Source organism: Eleginops maclovinus, chromosome 4, assembly GCF_036324505.1.
Source record: "Eleginops maclovinus isolate JMC-PN-2008 ecotype Puerto Natales chromosome 4, JC_Emac_rtc_rv5, whole genome shotgun sequence".
NCBI lineage: Eukaryota > Metazoa > Chordata > Actinopteri > Perciformes > Eleginopidae > Eleginops > Eleginops maclovinus.
Genome location: NC_086352.1, coordinates 21,794,923 through 21,808,780, shown reverse-complemented (window position 1 = coordinate 21,808,780; position 13,858 = coordinate 21,794,923). Strand labels below are relative to the sequence as shown.

Here is a 13,858-nt window from a genome sequence, read left to right as displayed (position 1 = left end):
AAAACGTTTTTAAGGGAAAAGGCCTACATTTTCATCAGCAGTTGCAGCGGCTCTTTGGTGGTAAAGGAGAGACAAATGAGCCCAATGCTAGAGTGAGCTAAAGCCTTGGAAATAGAAGATAGTTTTTGTATTTGCACATTGCCAAAAACATTAAAAGAATGTGAAGAAAAATTGAGTGTCATTGTCAGCATTGTACCCACCTGAAAATATAGCTAAAGTATATTCCTTTTAGGAAAGCTTTTTTTTTAAAACAACTCAAAAAAGATTTTATTATTGTCCAATTGTAAATGCTAACACTTGCTTTGCTGGCAGGTGGTACAATATCACAGGCAACAGGATTCAGCTCATGCGATTAGAGCCCCACTGATGTTTCTCTCTGTGAGAACGCTGATAGCAGGAACAGAGGTAGAAAGTAAAGAGAATAAATAAGTATTCATTATGCCTATTGTTTATTTAAAAAGGACATACTCAACGTTATTAAATCATTGTTCAAAATGACAAAGTATTTGGATAATTATTTTGCATTATTTTGAATGTACTCTAGCAAAACACACAGTACAGGAATACTGTAATATGGCCTCTGCTTTTCAATTGTTACTCTCACAGAGAACAACCACAATTATGTTCAAGCATAACAAGTGCAGGGTATGACACACACTTTAAAAAATAGAATTTGTGAAACTTGTTCTTACTCCAAAATAAAATGTGTTATATAAAATAACCCCATTAGAACTGAAAACAACATTTTCACAACCTTCATTTAGGTTGTTATTGAAGCACCATTTGGCAGTAATGTCAATATTCTCTCTTTGATTGTGTGGAAATGTTATATAAAGTTTCATAAGCAAAACAATAATAATCTGTATTGTAATGAAAACTTTTTTAAAAGGGTGGTCTTTTATTTATCAATACCACAACTGAAGACTGATCCACATTTACTGCTTCTTGGATACATATAACATTGGGACACAAACTGTTTCAATCTTCCAGCACCAGCTCTTAAGACCTTGTTCAAGTAAGAAAATACATAAATTACCTGTTTGACCTTGTTCTTTAATGGACAGGGAAGATAAACATATTTGTTCCTTGTATTATTCATGAAGCCGAATCAACAGCATCAACCAGTCAATAAGTCAGTGTGAGAATCAAACCAAGGTGAATGGTGTGATTGACTGCACCGGGTGTAAAGGGAATCATAAAGCCTTAGGTTTTAGAGCTTTCCCTTGGGCTCTCTCTTTGATATGAGATGTAGGAGGTATATAGCAGAAGACTTAGAAACTATTTTAGCATACTATATTTTTTTCACTTATATCACTTTTTAGTAAATTGACTGGCAGCAATATTAGTAATAGCTAGTTCAACATTGACAAAATGAGATGATGACAAACTTTGGGGAAAATTATGGATTTATACGTTGAGAAGTTGCTTATTTTAGCTGTGTTCTTTTTAATCCGTCATAAATAAGATTACACTGACCCATGATAGACCCAAAATAGCCAACATGTGGAGGTTTTGATACAGTATATACTGATCAACTCCAGTGGTTTACAATTACTGCAAATCATATTGGAAAAACTGGCTTTTAAAGTGTCCAATAATCCCAATCTCTGTGCAATACCTAATATGCTAACACACACAAACACCTTAGAGACATTGTAAAATTCCTATTATTTTCAAACACAATCCTTCTTTTGCTGCAATACACACACATATAGACGTACAGTACACAGACACACACTCACTCCCAGTGAAAAGTAAAGGCGAGCAATGAGTTCCTTATGACTCCAGCTGGCAGTAGAGCAAGAAAGTGTTTCACCACTGTAGATAGTTATGTTGTCACTTTTCCCTCCACGTCAGGGTGTCAGATTTTAAACTGAAGTGGCAGATCATTCCTTTAGCTGCTCACTCTCAATGGAAGGACACTGACGGCTGCATCCAGAGGCAAAAAGGTCAGGCCATCAGGTTGGTTGTGCTAATGGACTGCTGACCAGGCACTACGCCAGCCTCTCAGGAGACATTGGCAGCCTAGTTCTCACCTCTTCAGTGTGGGTTCCGTGTCTTTTACATCACTCTCATTAACCGTTTGCCAACAACAGGGCTTATTCTCACATCATGCTGTCCCTTTATTCACACTTTACTTCTTACTGAGCCACTCACTGGGTCATTAATTCTGTTATCACTTCAGGCGGCGACTGAAGAGCATGTACACCAAGTCTTGGTTAAAAATGGTGTAGTTTGTGGTTTCCTAGTGCTGTAGAGCTCACAGCATAGTTCAGGCATTTATATTAGAGCACCTCAAGATGGCAGTGTTCACCATGGCAGGTCTACTCAGCCTTAGCTCAACAGCTTGCCTTTCTCAGCAGCAGCATAACCAGAGTCTTGGATGAAATTGAGGGTTATCTACTGCATTGAAATTAAGTAATGATTGGATGGCAGTGTACATTTATGGATGGCTGTATAGTTGACTCTGATTTGCTATCTCATAAATCTACAGTTTTCGAATTGCATTGTGCCACTTCGGACATGTCATTTTGGGTGTTACTCTGTTCTGTTACACAGTTCAGTCTCCCCCTTTTTGCTTTTAAAACTTGTCAAGTAAGATCATCTGCTGTTATAGGCAATTCCAAAGTCGCACCACAGCTGCCTCAGATCGTCACAGCTCTAGCACGAGGCACTAAACTTAAAAGGAAATGAAATTCACCCATTAGGCAGTGATCTCGCACCACATGCTGTGTATAGCTTTGATGACTGGGATAACTGTCAAGGTTATTTCTTACGGACAAATGCTGATGAGTGGCTGCAGGATGCTGAGTGTGGCGGACAGAGCGTGAATATGCACCCCGTGCAAACATGGTACACAACGGCTTCTCTGTCTTGAGTGCAATTAGTGACTCATACACAAGGCTTCTATTGTCGCGTTTATGCTTGTGTTTATTCTTGGCAAGTCATATCCATAATAAACCGTTGCAGTTTGTGAATTATTTAATGGCTTCAATATTTTGGCTTTTTATGTCCATTGCAATAATTGCAGCCTACCTGACAACAGCCTAACAGGTTGGCTTATGCGTTTGATGCGTCCCTTTTAGAGCCAATGACGGCTATCTGCCTTTATATAATCATCAACAGTGCATAAGCATGAGAACAGACACTATTTTTCTCCATATTATCAGCAGCAGCACTAGCGGCTTCATCACCCTCATCGTCGTCATCATCATCCCCCTCCAGCCTCGGGCTTTTTGGGTAAGCGTCTCTGCAGCCTGCAGCATCTTCACAGAGCAACTCACCGCGGACTACCCTCCGGTCTGCATTAAGTGACGTGACTTTGGGCCAATCCTGTGGGCGCTCGGGTTGTCGACGCCACTGAGAGAAAGGGGCGGTGTCCAATGACGAGGGTCGGGGGGGTGGGGGGCGTCGGTGTGGTGTACTTCACCACCCCTCCTATGGGTTTACACAGAGTTAGTGCAAGATATTCTGCTCCGGGAGTGAGAGTGCAAGGATAAACGGCACATACACGCTGCGCATCGGTGCCACACTGAACAGCATTTATATAAAGGTTGGCATTTCCAAGTGGGATCGACTCTGAGATTTCGCTTTTTTCTTCATGATATCTTTTTAACCTTGTGGTTTTGTCGGCTGATTATTGATGGCTGCTCCATGAACTTGAAACATGACGGGACAGCAGTGTCTCCTCCTGTGTTCACCTCTTCGGCACCTTCACCTTAACAGGTAGCTAGGGGGAAAACGCCGATTTTTCTCGGGACGTGTACGGCAGATGAGCACTATTTTTGGGGGGACCGGTTCAAATGGAAGACAGCACCAAACAGTGATCACCTGGCTGTGACTGCTGGAGAGCGGCGCTGATCACCGCAATCACTGCAGGGCGCACAATTAGATCCTGTCCATTCCTGAAGTTAAATGGGGGAAACGGAACTGCGACATTTGCAGCATCTATTTTATCCCAGTTTGTGCGAACAGCTGATTTTACCAAACATTTCTTCTTGAGTCTGATTACTCCAGTGGGTCGAATATCTTATTCCTGGATCCAAAGCTTGATCTGACTGAGAAGGATATCTTTGCTCGAATAATCTCCCAGGTACACCGGAGGAGAAGACTATGAGCTGACACACTCCAGCTTTTCTCCTGCGCTGTAACGGATTTGGGTATGTACGATAAGAATAGGTCTCAGTTGCCCACTAAGAATTCAAAATCTGTCTGAGCTCATTTTGTACGCTTCATTCATGCACATTCATTCGTTTATAAGCCCGCACAAAGCTAAAGCTATTTAATTTCAGCAATTTAAGTTTAACATTAATTGTGTTTAATGTGTTGTGAAGTTTGGGCAATGGGGGTTTGAGTCGTTGAAAATTCTTTGTGACCGTAAAATGTGGATGATTTTAGAAAGGTAGCAAAATACATACAAGGATGGCTTAAGTGTTGCTTTTGATTTTTTTTCTTCTGTGAATTGTTGATAAAGGTCTATAAATTAATCGGGACTGTAAAAAAAAAAACAAGTGAACAAAACAGCTGACTTTGAGGTTAGGGGTTGTTGATTAAACTGAATTACTGTGCTTGTTGAAGTTATTTTCACTAAAGAGAAACTCTGTCATGTATTCATAGGTTGTCGCTGGAAGATTCCTGCCATCACATGCAAGGAGGCTCTGCCTGTAACAACATTGCATAGAAAAAACCTTTGATTTGTAAAGGCTGGAAACACATTTACGCTGTAATGGATCTAAAAGACTATTACCTGTTGGGTGCCCTGCTCGCCTGCATATGGCTTGATCCTTCAATAGCCCAAGAACTAATATACCCCATCAGAGAGGAGTTGCAAGAAAATGTGCTCATTGGAAACATACCAAAGGACCTAAACATTTCTCATACAAATGCTGCCACTGGAGCAAGTGCTAATCTTGTGTACCGGCTCGTCTCAAAAGCAGGAGATAACCCTCTGGTGCGTGTTCTGAGCAGCACTGGTGAGATATTCACAACATCAAACCGAATCGACAGGGAGAAGTTGTGCCCTGGTCCCTCGTTTGAGGACAGCGAGTGCTCCTTTGAAATTGAAGTGGTCATCCTCCCTAATGATTATTTCAGGCTGATTAAGATCAAAATAATTGTCAAAGACACAAATGATAATGCCCCCATGTTCCCATCCCCTGTGATCAACATCTCCATCCCAGAGAACACGCTCATTAACAGCCGATTTGCAATTCCTTCTGCCACTGACCCAGACACTGGCCCTAACAGTGTCCACAAATACGAGCTCATCAATGGGCAAAGTGCCTTTGGCTTAGACATAGTAGAAACGCCTGAGGGGGAGAAGTGGCCCCAGCTCATTGTGCAGCAGAATCTGGACAGAGAGCAGAAGGATACATATGTGATGAAGATCAAAGTGGAGGATGGTGGCAGTCCTCAGAAATCCAGCACTGCCATTCTCCAAGTTACAGTAACGGATGTCAATGATAACAGACCAGTTTTTAAAGAGGGTCAGATGGAAGTGCACATACCAGAAAACTCCGCTATTGGCACATCTGTTGTGCAGCTCCAGGCATCAGATGCAGACATAGGGGCAAATGCAGAAATACGTTATGTATTTGGGACTCAGGTGTCACCTGCTACGAAAAGACTCTTTGCATTAAATACAACATCTGGCCTAATTACAGTGCAGAGGCTTCTGGACAGAGAGGAGACTGCTATTCATAAGCTGTCTGTTTTAGCCAGTGATGGCAGCTCTAGTCCCGCCAGAGCTACTGTTACCATAAATGTGACTGATGTGAATGACAATCCACCTAATATAGACCTGAGATACATAATCAGTCCCATTAATGGCACTGTTTTCCTCTCTGAGAAGGATCCCATCAATACCAAGATAGCTCTCATCACAGTGTCGGACAAAGACACTGACATCAATGGCAAGGTCATTTGTTTCATTGAGAAAGATGTGCCCTTCCATCTGAAGGCTGTGTACGATAACCAGTATCTGTTAGAGACATCTGCTCTGCTTGACTATGAAGGCACTAAGGAGTACAACTTTAAAATCGTGGCCTCTGACTCTGGAAAACCCAGCCTGAATCAGACTGCCTTAGTAAGAGTGAGGCTGGAGGATGAAAATGACAACCCGCCTATTTTTACTCAGCCAGTTATTGAGCTAGCTGTTATGGAAAATAACAAGCGCGACCTGTTCCTCACAACTCTCAGTGCAACAGATGAGGACAGTGGGAAAAACGCAGAGATAGTTTACCAGCTGGGACCAAATGCATCCTTCTTTGATCTCGACCGCAAAACAGGGGTCCTGACTGCATCCAGGGTCTTTGACCGGGAGGATCAGGATAGGTTCCTCTTCACTATAACGGCAAGAGATAACGGGACACCCCCTTTGCAGACGCAGGCAGCTGTTATTGTAACTGTGCTGGATGAAAATGATAACAACCCAAAGTTCACACATAACCACTTTCAGTTCTTTGTGTCTGAGAATCTTCCAAAATACAGCACAGTTGGGGTGATAACTGTGACAGATTCAGATGCCGGAGAAAATGCTGCGGTTTCTCTTTCCATACTGAATGACAATGAGAACTTTATCCTGGATCCTTACTCTGGTGTGATTAAATCTAATGTGTCATTCGATAGGGAGCAACAGAGCTCCTACACTTTTGATGTCAGGGCTGTGGACAGTGGCAGGCCTCCTTGCTCCTCAGCCGCCAAGGTGACAATCAATGTCATCGATGTGAACGACAACACCCCCATCGTCATCTATCCCCCCTCCAACACGTCTTTCAAGCTCGTACCTCTCTCCTCTATCCCAGGATCTGTGGTAGCAGAAGTGTTTGCTGTAGATGGTGATACAGGAATGAATGCAGAACTGAAATACACCATTGTGAGTGGAAACAACAAAGGACTGTTCAGAATTGACCCTGTCACAGGCAATATTACTCTTGAGGAAAAACCAGCTGTGACTGACATAGGCTTACACAGATTAGTGGTCAATATCAGTGACCTGGGATATCCTAAATCTCTCCATACGCTTGTGCTGGTATTTCTGTATGTCAATGACACTGTGGGCAACTCAACTCTCATCTATGATCTCATCCGACGCACCATGGAGACCCCAATTGACCGTAACATTGGTGAAAGCAGTGAAACTTATCAAAGCGGTGACTATTTAACCATAATGATAGCCTTTGTTACTGGCGCATTGGTAGTGATTATTGTCATCTTTGTCACTGTGCTTCTGCGCTGCCGGCATGCTTCCAGGTTCAAAGCTGCACAGCGGAAAAAACAGGGGGCTGAGTGGATGTCACCCAACACAGAGAACAAGCAGAACAAGAAGAAAAAGCGCAAGAAAAGGAAATCCCCAAAAAGCTCTCTGCTCAACTTTGTCACCATTGAGGGAAACAAGCCTGACGATCCTGCTCACGAGCCAATCAACGGAACCATCAGCCTGCCCACCGAGCTAGAGGAGCAAGGGATTGGACGCTTTGATTGGAATGCCACACCCACAACAACCTTCAAACCCAGCAGCCCAGACCTGGCTCGGCACTACAAGTCAGCATCCCCGCAATCAGCCTTCCACCTCAAGGCCGACACGCCAGTCTCAGTGAAGAAGCATCACGTGATTCAGGAGCTCCCATTGGATAACACATTTGTAGGGGGCTGTGACACCCTTTCCAAGAGGTCCTCCACGAGCTCTGACCACTTCAGTGCCTCGGAGTGCAGCTCCCAAGGAGGGTTCAAGACGAAGGCGCCCATGCACACCAGACAGCAGGTAAAAGAGCACTTTTACTGGTCTATAAGTACTGCCTATAACTGCCCTGTTCCACAGTGCTGAAGTGCCAGTCTAGATTAGAGACTTGCTTACTGTGAAGCAACAGAAAAAAATACAGGAGACATACTGCTTCAGCAAGTTACACTATTTCTCAAACTTAAAAAAGAAAAAAAAGAGAAAAAAGTAACTTGAACAACTGCTAATTAATGGAGTTGATTATGGACTCACATGGATAATTCTTGGGGAATAATTATAGACTGATGTTTTGTCATTACTATATATTTAATTCATATTAAATGCAAAATGCACCTGGGTGAGTAATTGCCTTGCCTTATTTTGTCTATTCAGCACCCAGGTTAGATCACTGGTAAAATGTACCAACATAACATTAATTGTGACTCAATGTTCTCTGTGAAAGAAACATTTTTTTCTTGCCTATCTACTCAGATTATCATAGATAAATGCTGCACACATTCTTCCAATAAATTAGCTAACTTTTCACCTCTCTCCTCATAAAACTGAGTGTATTCATGTTTTTTTTTGTTTGTTTTTTTTGTTTTAATGTGTATTGTTAAATCACAAACGATTTTGTAACCTTTTCAACACCTGCAGCAATAACAACAGTCAATATTGAGTCTGCTCCAGTAGCATTGTGAATGTCACAGTAGGCTTTGCTACATCGTCTAAACTCGAATTAAATGCCTCTTCTCAAAGCACACAAGCAAACTGACTGAAGCTTGTCTGGAACTTGATACACATCCAATTCAAAAAGGATTAGCCAATAATGAGCCTCGAATTTCAACGTAATCCATGCTGCTTTTTATCAAAGCCTTATTAATTTTTCTGCTAATAAAGCAGCACTACACAACACACAGACCCGGAACACACGTGGAAAAACACAGTGAGCAGCAGAGAAGAGGGAGAAAGGGAGGCTGAGTGAGACTGTTGTCAGTGGGTCAGGCTTGACGGGTGGTGGTACTGAACCTTTAGGTGGCAGTGTTGAGCTGCATGGCACAGCCTGGCAATATGCCACCCTGCAGTGGACTTGTAAATGCAAGGGAGGAGAAGAACGAAGTAAAACCTACGTTGGTTTCTAAGTGAAATACTCTTGCCTAATGATGCACAGGGAAGATTGATAATGGTAGTTAAAGATGAGAGTGATAAGATCTATCCGGAAGAGAGAGTGGAATTACAGGGGTGACACTGTGCGACTCCTATCGATGCATACCTCCGGGTCACTGCATCTGGGGTTGCATTTAATGTGTTTCTGTGTGAGAGGTGGCAGTCAAAAGAGGCATTCAGTTTGGCATCATTTGCCAGGCGCTGTTGGTGTGTGTGGTTGAGATGTGTGTGAGAGACGAGACGAGACGAGGCGATGAAATGGGTGACGGTGTTAGTGGCGGTGGGGGTGAAATCAACCCTAGAGGAGGAAACATGAGATATGACACTATACTGTAAGCACAACTTCATTGATTCTCTCAGTCATCCAACAATACCACACAAGATTTATTGGAATCAATAATTCTGACAAATGATTCAAAGAAGCACACAAACAGAGCCAGCGTGTTGTATACAGCGCCATTGATAATATAAATGATTTACTGTTGCAGATACTTTTTGACACAAGCGTTCCCCTGAAATGCTGTGGAAATTTGATTCATATTTTTATATTTGTGTAGAGCATTTAATCCTTATAGAAAAGGATTGAAATGGACCTAAAAGTGTGCCTCAGTTAAAATTTCTTCTTTTCACAAAAAGCAGTTCAAATCTACCATCTTCATATTGTTTATTCTTAGAACTGGAAAATGAAATATAAGCATTACATTTTATAATCATATCATGTCATATCAAATTCAGTATTAAATCAGTATTTATTTATTGGTTAAACTATAACATGTAGATCCAGGCAGCATCAGTACCATTAAAAAAAGTCAAGGGGGAAGTAAGATATCATTTAGTAATACATTTTAAATTACTCAAATTAATATGCACTAATATACTTGACTGCACACAAGGGTACACTTTCTTATCTCCTTTCTTATTATAAGAATGAAAAGGTAATTTTCTACCTTTCAACTATTTGCTAATGTCTTTCTTTGGAGATTTGTAATGAAGACTATCTGACTGGTTCTTAATGATAATTATTCTACAATATCTCACTGATAAGAACCCCACTTCAGATTTGATTGCACTGACGTGTCTTACTGGATGAAGCAATGCTATTGATACATCGATATTGTTATTGATTTGCACAATGCAACTATTTGTAATGACTTGCGCATGTCATCTCTGTTTCATGAGTATTGACAAGAAGACGCTCACACAGAGAAGAGATTATTTGCAATTTGAAGAAAAAAAAGAAAACGCAAAAGCCAAAAAATAGCAATTACCTTTTTGAGTGAATCTTTAAACAGCAGTAAATCCAAAAGGTAATATCATAGGATTATCATATCATATTCCCCGGAGAGTAGAAGCGCTTTGGAAAAAGATAAGAACTGCATTATTAAAAGATTCCTTATATACACAAAGATGATAAAAAAAAAAAAAAAATGTCAATATCAATGTTATTATTCAGTTTAAAATGTGGTGTGATGCACTGCATCCAAAATTAGTCAAGTAGGGTGTTGAATTGTAACACCGAATAAAGCTTCAAAAAGGTATATGATAGAATGATGGAGTTTACATTAACGCTGTTGCCTTATGAGTAACAGCCATCATCAATCACCCATTGTTGCCTGAAATTGACACGAAATAAGCAATTACTTGAAAGAGGGTGTTCAAGAGAAACAAATGTGTATAGCTGTAGGGAGAGGCTTTTATAATTGACATTCTCTCTTAGAACTTCAAACGCCATTTTGTTCCAATTCTTAAGAGTCACTTCAATGCAACATCAGCACCGATCAATAAATAAATCAGGAAACCGAAAGGAAATTGATGAACAAGAAGGTGGGGAGAAAGGTTGACAACAACAGCAATGCCTGCATGTTTCAGCAGTGTCTTCGTCCCAGAGAATATAGAACATAAGGAATAGAATTTGCAGATATCCACTACAGTGTCATAAGAGCCTATTGCCTAGTGGAATCAGCTTTATAGAGGCCCCAAACTCTGCTTATAGCAAAAGAAAAATCTTTGCCTTCCCTTTCTTTTTTTCCCCCACTTATTATTTACCCTCCAGGGACCTACATTAGTGTAAACAACACTGAGGAAAAAAGCATGAAAACACTGTCCTAGTTTCTCAAGGCAACACAAGCATCTAAGAAACCAAGTATAATCATAGCCGTTTCGCCATCTCTTCCTTCCAGTAGTCTTACGGGGAGACATAGATGTGGCTCACTACATAACATGAGCCCAGTGGCTACGCATTAGCCATGTACTTCGCATCAGATCCTAAGGCCTATGTTGTGGACACATCAACATTTTTTTCAGTTTCAATGAGGTTGCGGGATTTCAAAGTAGTCAGTGAGATGATGTATGAAACATGCTTAATCGATTACTATCCACATTTTTAATGTGTCACTCTTAACTATTAACCTTAACTTAATCCCATGACGATTGTGAGTTTAAGGCTGTTAACTCTGCTGATTTAGCAAGCCTATGTGTACATGTGTACATTCTTGCAGATACACAAGATGCGTCCTCTTTCCCCCTGCTTTGTTATGGTAATATGCATTATATGCTTGGATTCACAATTATGGGCCTCCATATAGGGCTTTGAGTTGTGTGAAACCATGTGGCCTGAACACCCCATGTGCAAAAAGGCTTAATTGCTGTGGGTTATTAGTGTTTTTTATGCATGGCAGAAAAGATGCAAGCACTGAAAGAAAGTGTACATACTTCTTTCTTCTGCAGCACAAACCATGCTTTAGCTCTGGGGACACAGTACAGCAGCTCCCTTTTCGAACACATAGAACATCTGATAACATTTTGCACATTATATTACTTAATCCAAATCATTTTTGGGTGCTTTTGTTAGGAATGTTTGTCCAACGAGAATATTAAATCATCGTTGTGTCCACTACAATCAAAATTGAATAACAGGCAATTAGATTTTGGGTTGATATAATTCAGAAATCCCTGTGAGGAAAAGCTGGGAATCTTTTGCAGGGTAATCCTAAAGTTTCCCTGTCAGTACGTTTAATGAATGGACATTCTATGCAAACACGAGTTTGTACAGACCATTGTAATTATGGAGCCTTGGGGGAGTCGTCCTTCTTGTGCAGGTTCATTTGCCACATTAATAAGGGGATTAGTAGTACGAACGGGGGCTGATGGCAGCAAGAGAAGTTTGAGAAGATTAATGAACTATGACAATGTTGCACCTGAGGGGAAAAGTCTGTTGCAATATCTTCTGGGTTGTGCTGACACAGACTTTGGCAGTATGAAAGAGGAAGATGGAGAGTGGCTAGTGATTGTTGCCGACTGTGATCATACATCCTTCTCCTCAGCTTTCCTGTCACTTCTTCAGGATGCTGTGTTTGTGATCTTTTAAACTGTACATGTCCATGATACTTTTGACTGAAGATGTTCCAGTTGATTTAACATTTTCGTGAAAATAGCAACACCAACTTGTTATATCTGAGTTTTCTCCAGTTGGCTCTTTTGCAAATATCAGTTTAATGATTAATCAAAGTACCAATATATGCAGTATAAAACCCATTCTTCCTTGGAGTAAAATGTATCACATCCTCAAAACAAATGTAGCTATCAGGAGATCGTAAGCCTATAAGTCTGTAAGTGAAGTTTCTATCAAAGCTTTAAATCATCAGTAGAGCATTTGTAGAGCTCTTTACTGCAGACATCATTATATTTCTTTAAAAAACTTGTCATGGCTTCTCTGTCTAGGTGGGTAAAAGGAAATGAAATGGATTGTGGGCTATACTAAAGTAGTGGGTGTGAGTGCTACCAGAGTAGATTATTGCCCCGAGGGGGATCCAGTTTTGTCTGCACAAAACAACAAAATAAATCAAAGCTCCCTGTTGGTACATTGGCTGAACTGTGGAGTTCATTTATATGTTTTTATTTTCAACTGTTCAGAAAAATGAAGTTCTTCTGATTTTTAATATATTTATTTATAGCCTTTTTGTTTTTGTTGTTTTCAACTAGCAGGGAAAGTAGTGCCAAAACACAGATGATGGCAAATTACCAGGAATTGCATTTAATTTTTTGTGAACATCTATCAAATTTCATTTCTGTCTTAACCATTTTCATTCATGTTTAATTTTACACACATATGATTTATTATTTTAAACGTATCAAGAACTATTTTGATGAATGACAAACCCTGTCATTTATCAAAAGGTGTAGTGTGTGTGTGTGTGTGTGTGTGTGTGTGTGTGTGTGTGTGTGTGTGTGTGTGTGTGTGTGTGTGTGAGAGATTTTTCTTTCTTCCTTGGTTTGTTGTTTGTCCATCACATTTGGCTGGCAACCCATTTATCTCAAATTCATCATCCATTTGTGCAAGTTTCAAAGCAAATTGATTGATGATCAATCTTCAGGGGTTTTGCTTTGTTAAATTAATGTTTTGCATGCACAACAAACAAAGTCATTCTGGCTTTTGTGGGACTGCCATTACTTAATTCATCTCCATTTTCTCACTAATCCACAAAACACATTTCCCATTTTTCTAAGGCAATCAATCAAGTTGACATACTAGCTTCATATTTTTTTCTAACACTGCATGATGAGAAAAACAAACAGCAGCCTAACACACTTACAGTATCAACACCTCATCTGAATTCTCTCAAATTTACCTTAAATACAAGAGTAGACGGTGGAAGAAAATGTTTCTTGACTACTTGCTTGTCTAAAAAAAAGAAGAAAATGATACAAAAAGATGAAGTTATGATGCTAATTCATTGTTTGAATGCCCCCACCCCCACCCAAACAACCCATCTCTCCTTTCCACTCCTCACTTGGCCCCTCCACCCACTCCTTATCTTCCCCGTCTCCAGCCCACGCCTTTCACACATGTTTTATCGGGGTCAATGCAGTTACAAGCAATGCTAAATCACCAAGGGTTTGTTCACCTTTGTGTTCTGATCATTTGTGACACATGAGGGTGCTTTGTGTACATAGCCCCACTTTCTTTCTGTTACC

The 13,858-nt window shown here is 40.6% G+C and overlaps 1 protein-coding gene across 3 annotated transcripts in view; it reads left to right on the top strand.

Annotated features, from left to right (window-relative positions):
- Positions 1-3,505: 3,505 nt before the first annotated feature.
- Positions 3,506-13,858, top strand: part of LOC134863879 (protocadherin-9) — a 173,326-nt gene continuing 162,973 nt past the window's right edge. For all 3 annotated transcript variants that reach the window (XM_063882632.1, XM_063882633.1, XM_063882631.1), the window contains exons 1-2: positions 3,506-4,160; positions 4,618-7,762. In XM_063882632.1, the coding sequence (XP_063738702.1) occupies positions 4,727-7,762 (3,036 nt within the window). In that variant the 5' untranslated portion in view covers positions 3,506-4,160; positions 4,618-4,726. The remainder of the gene's footprint in view (positions 4,161-4,617; positions 7,763-13,858) is intronic.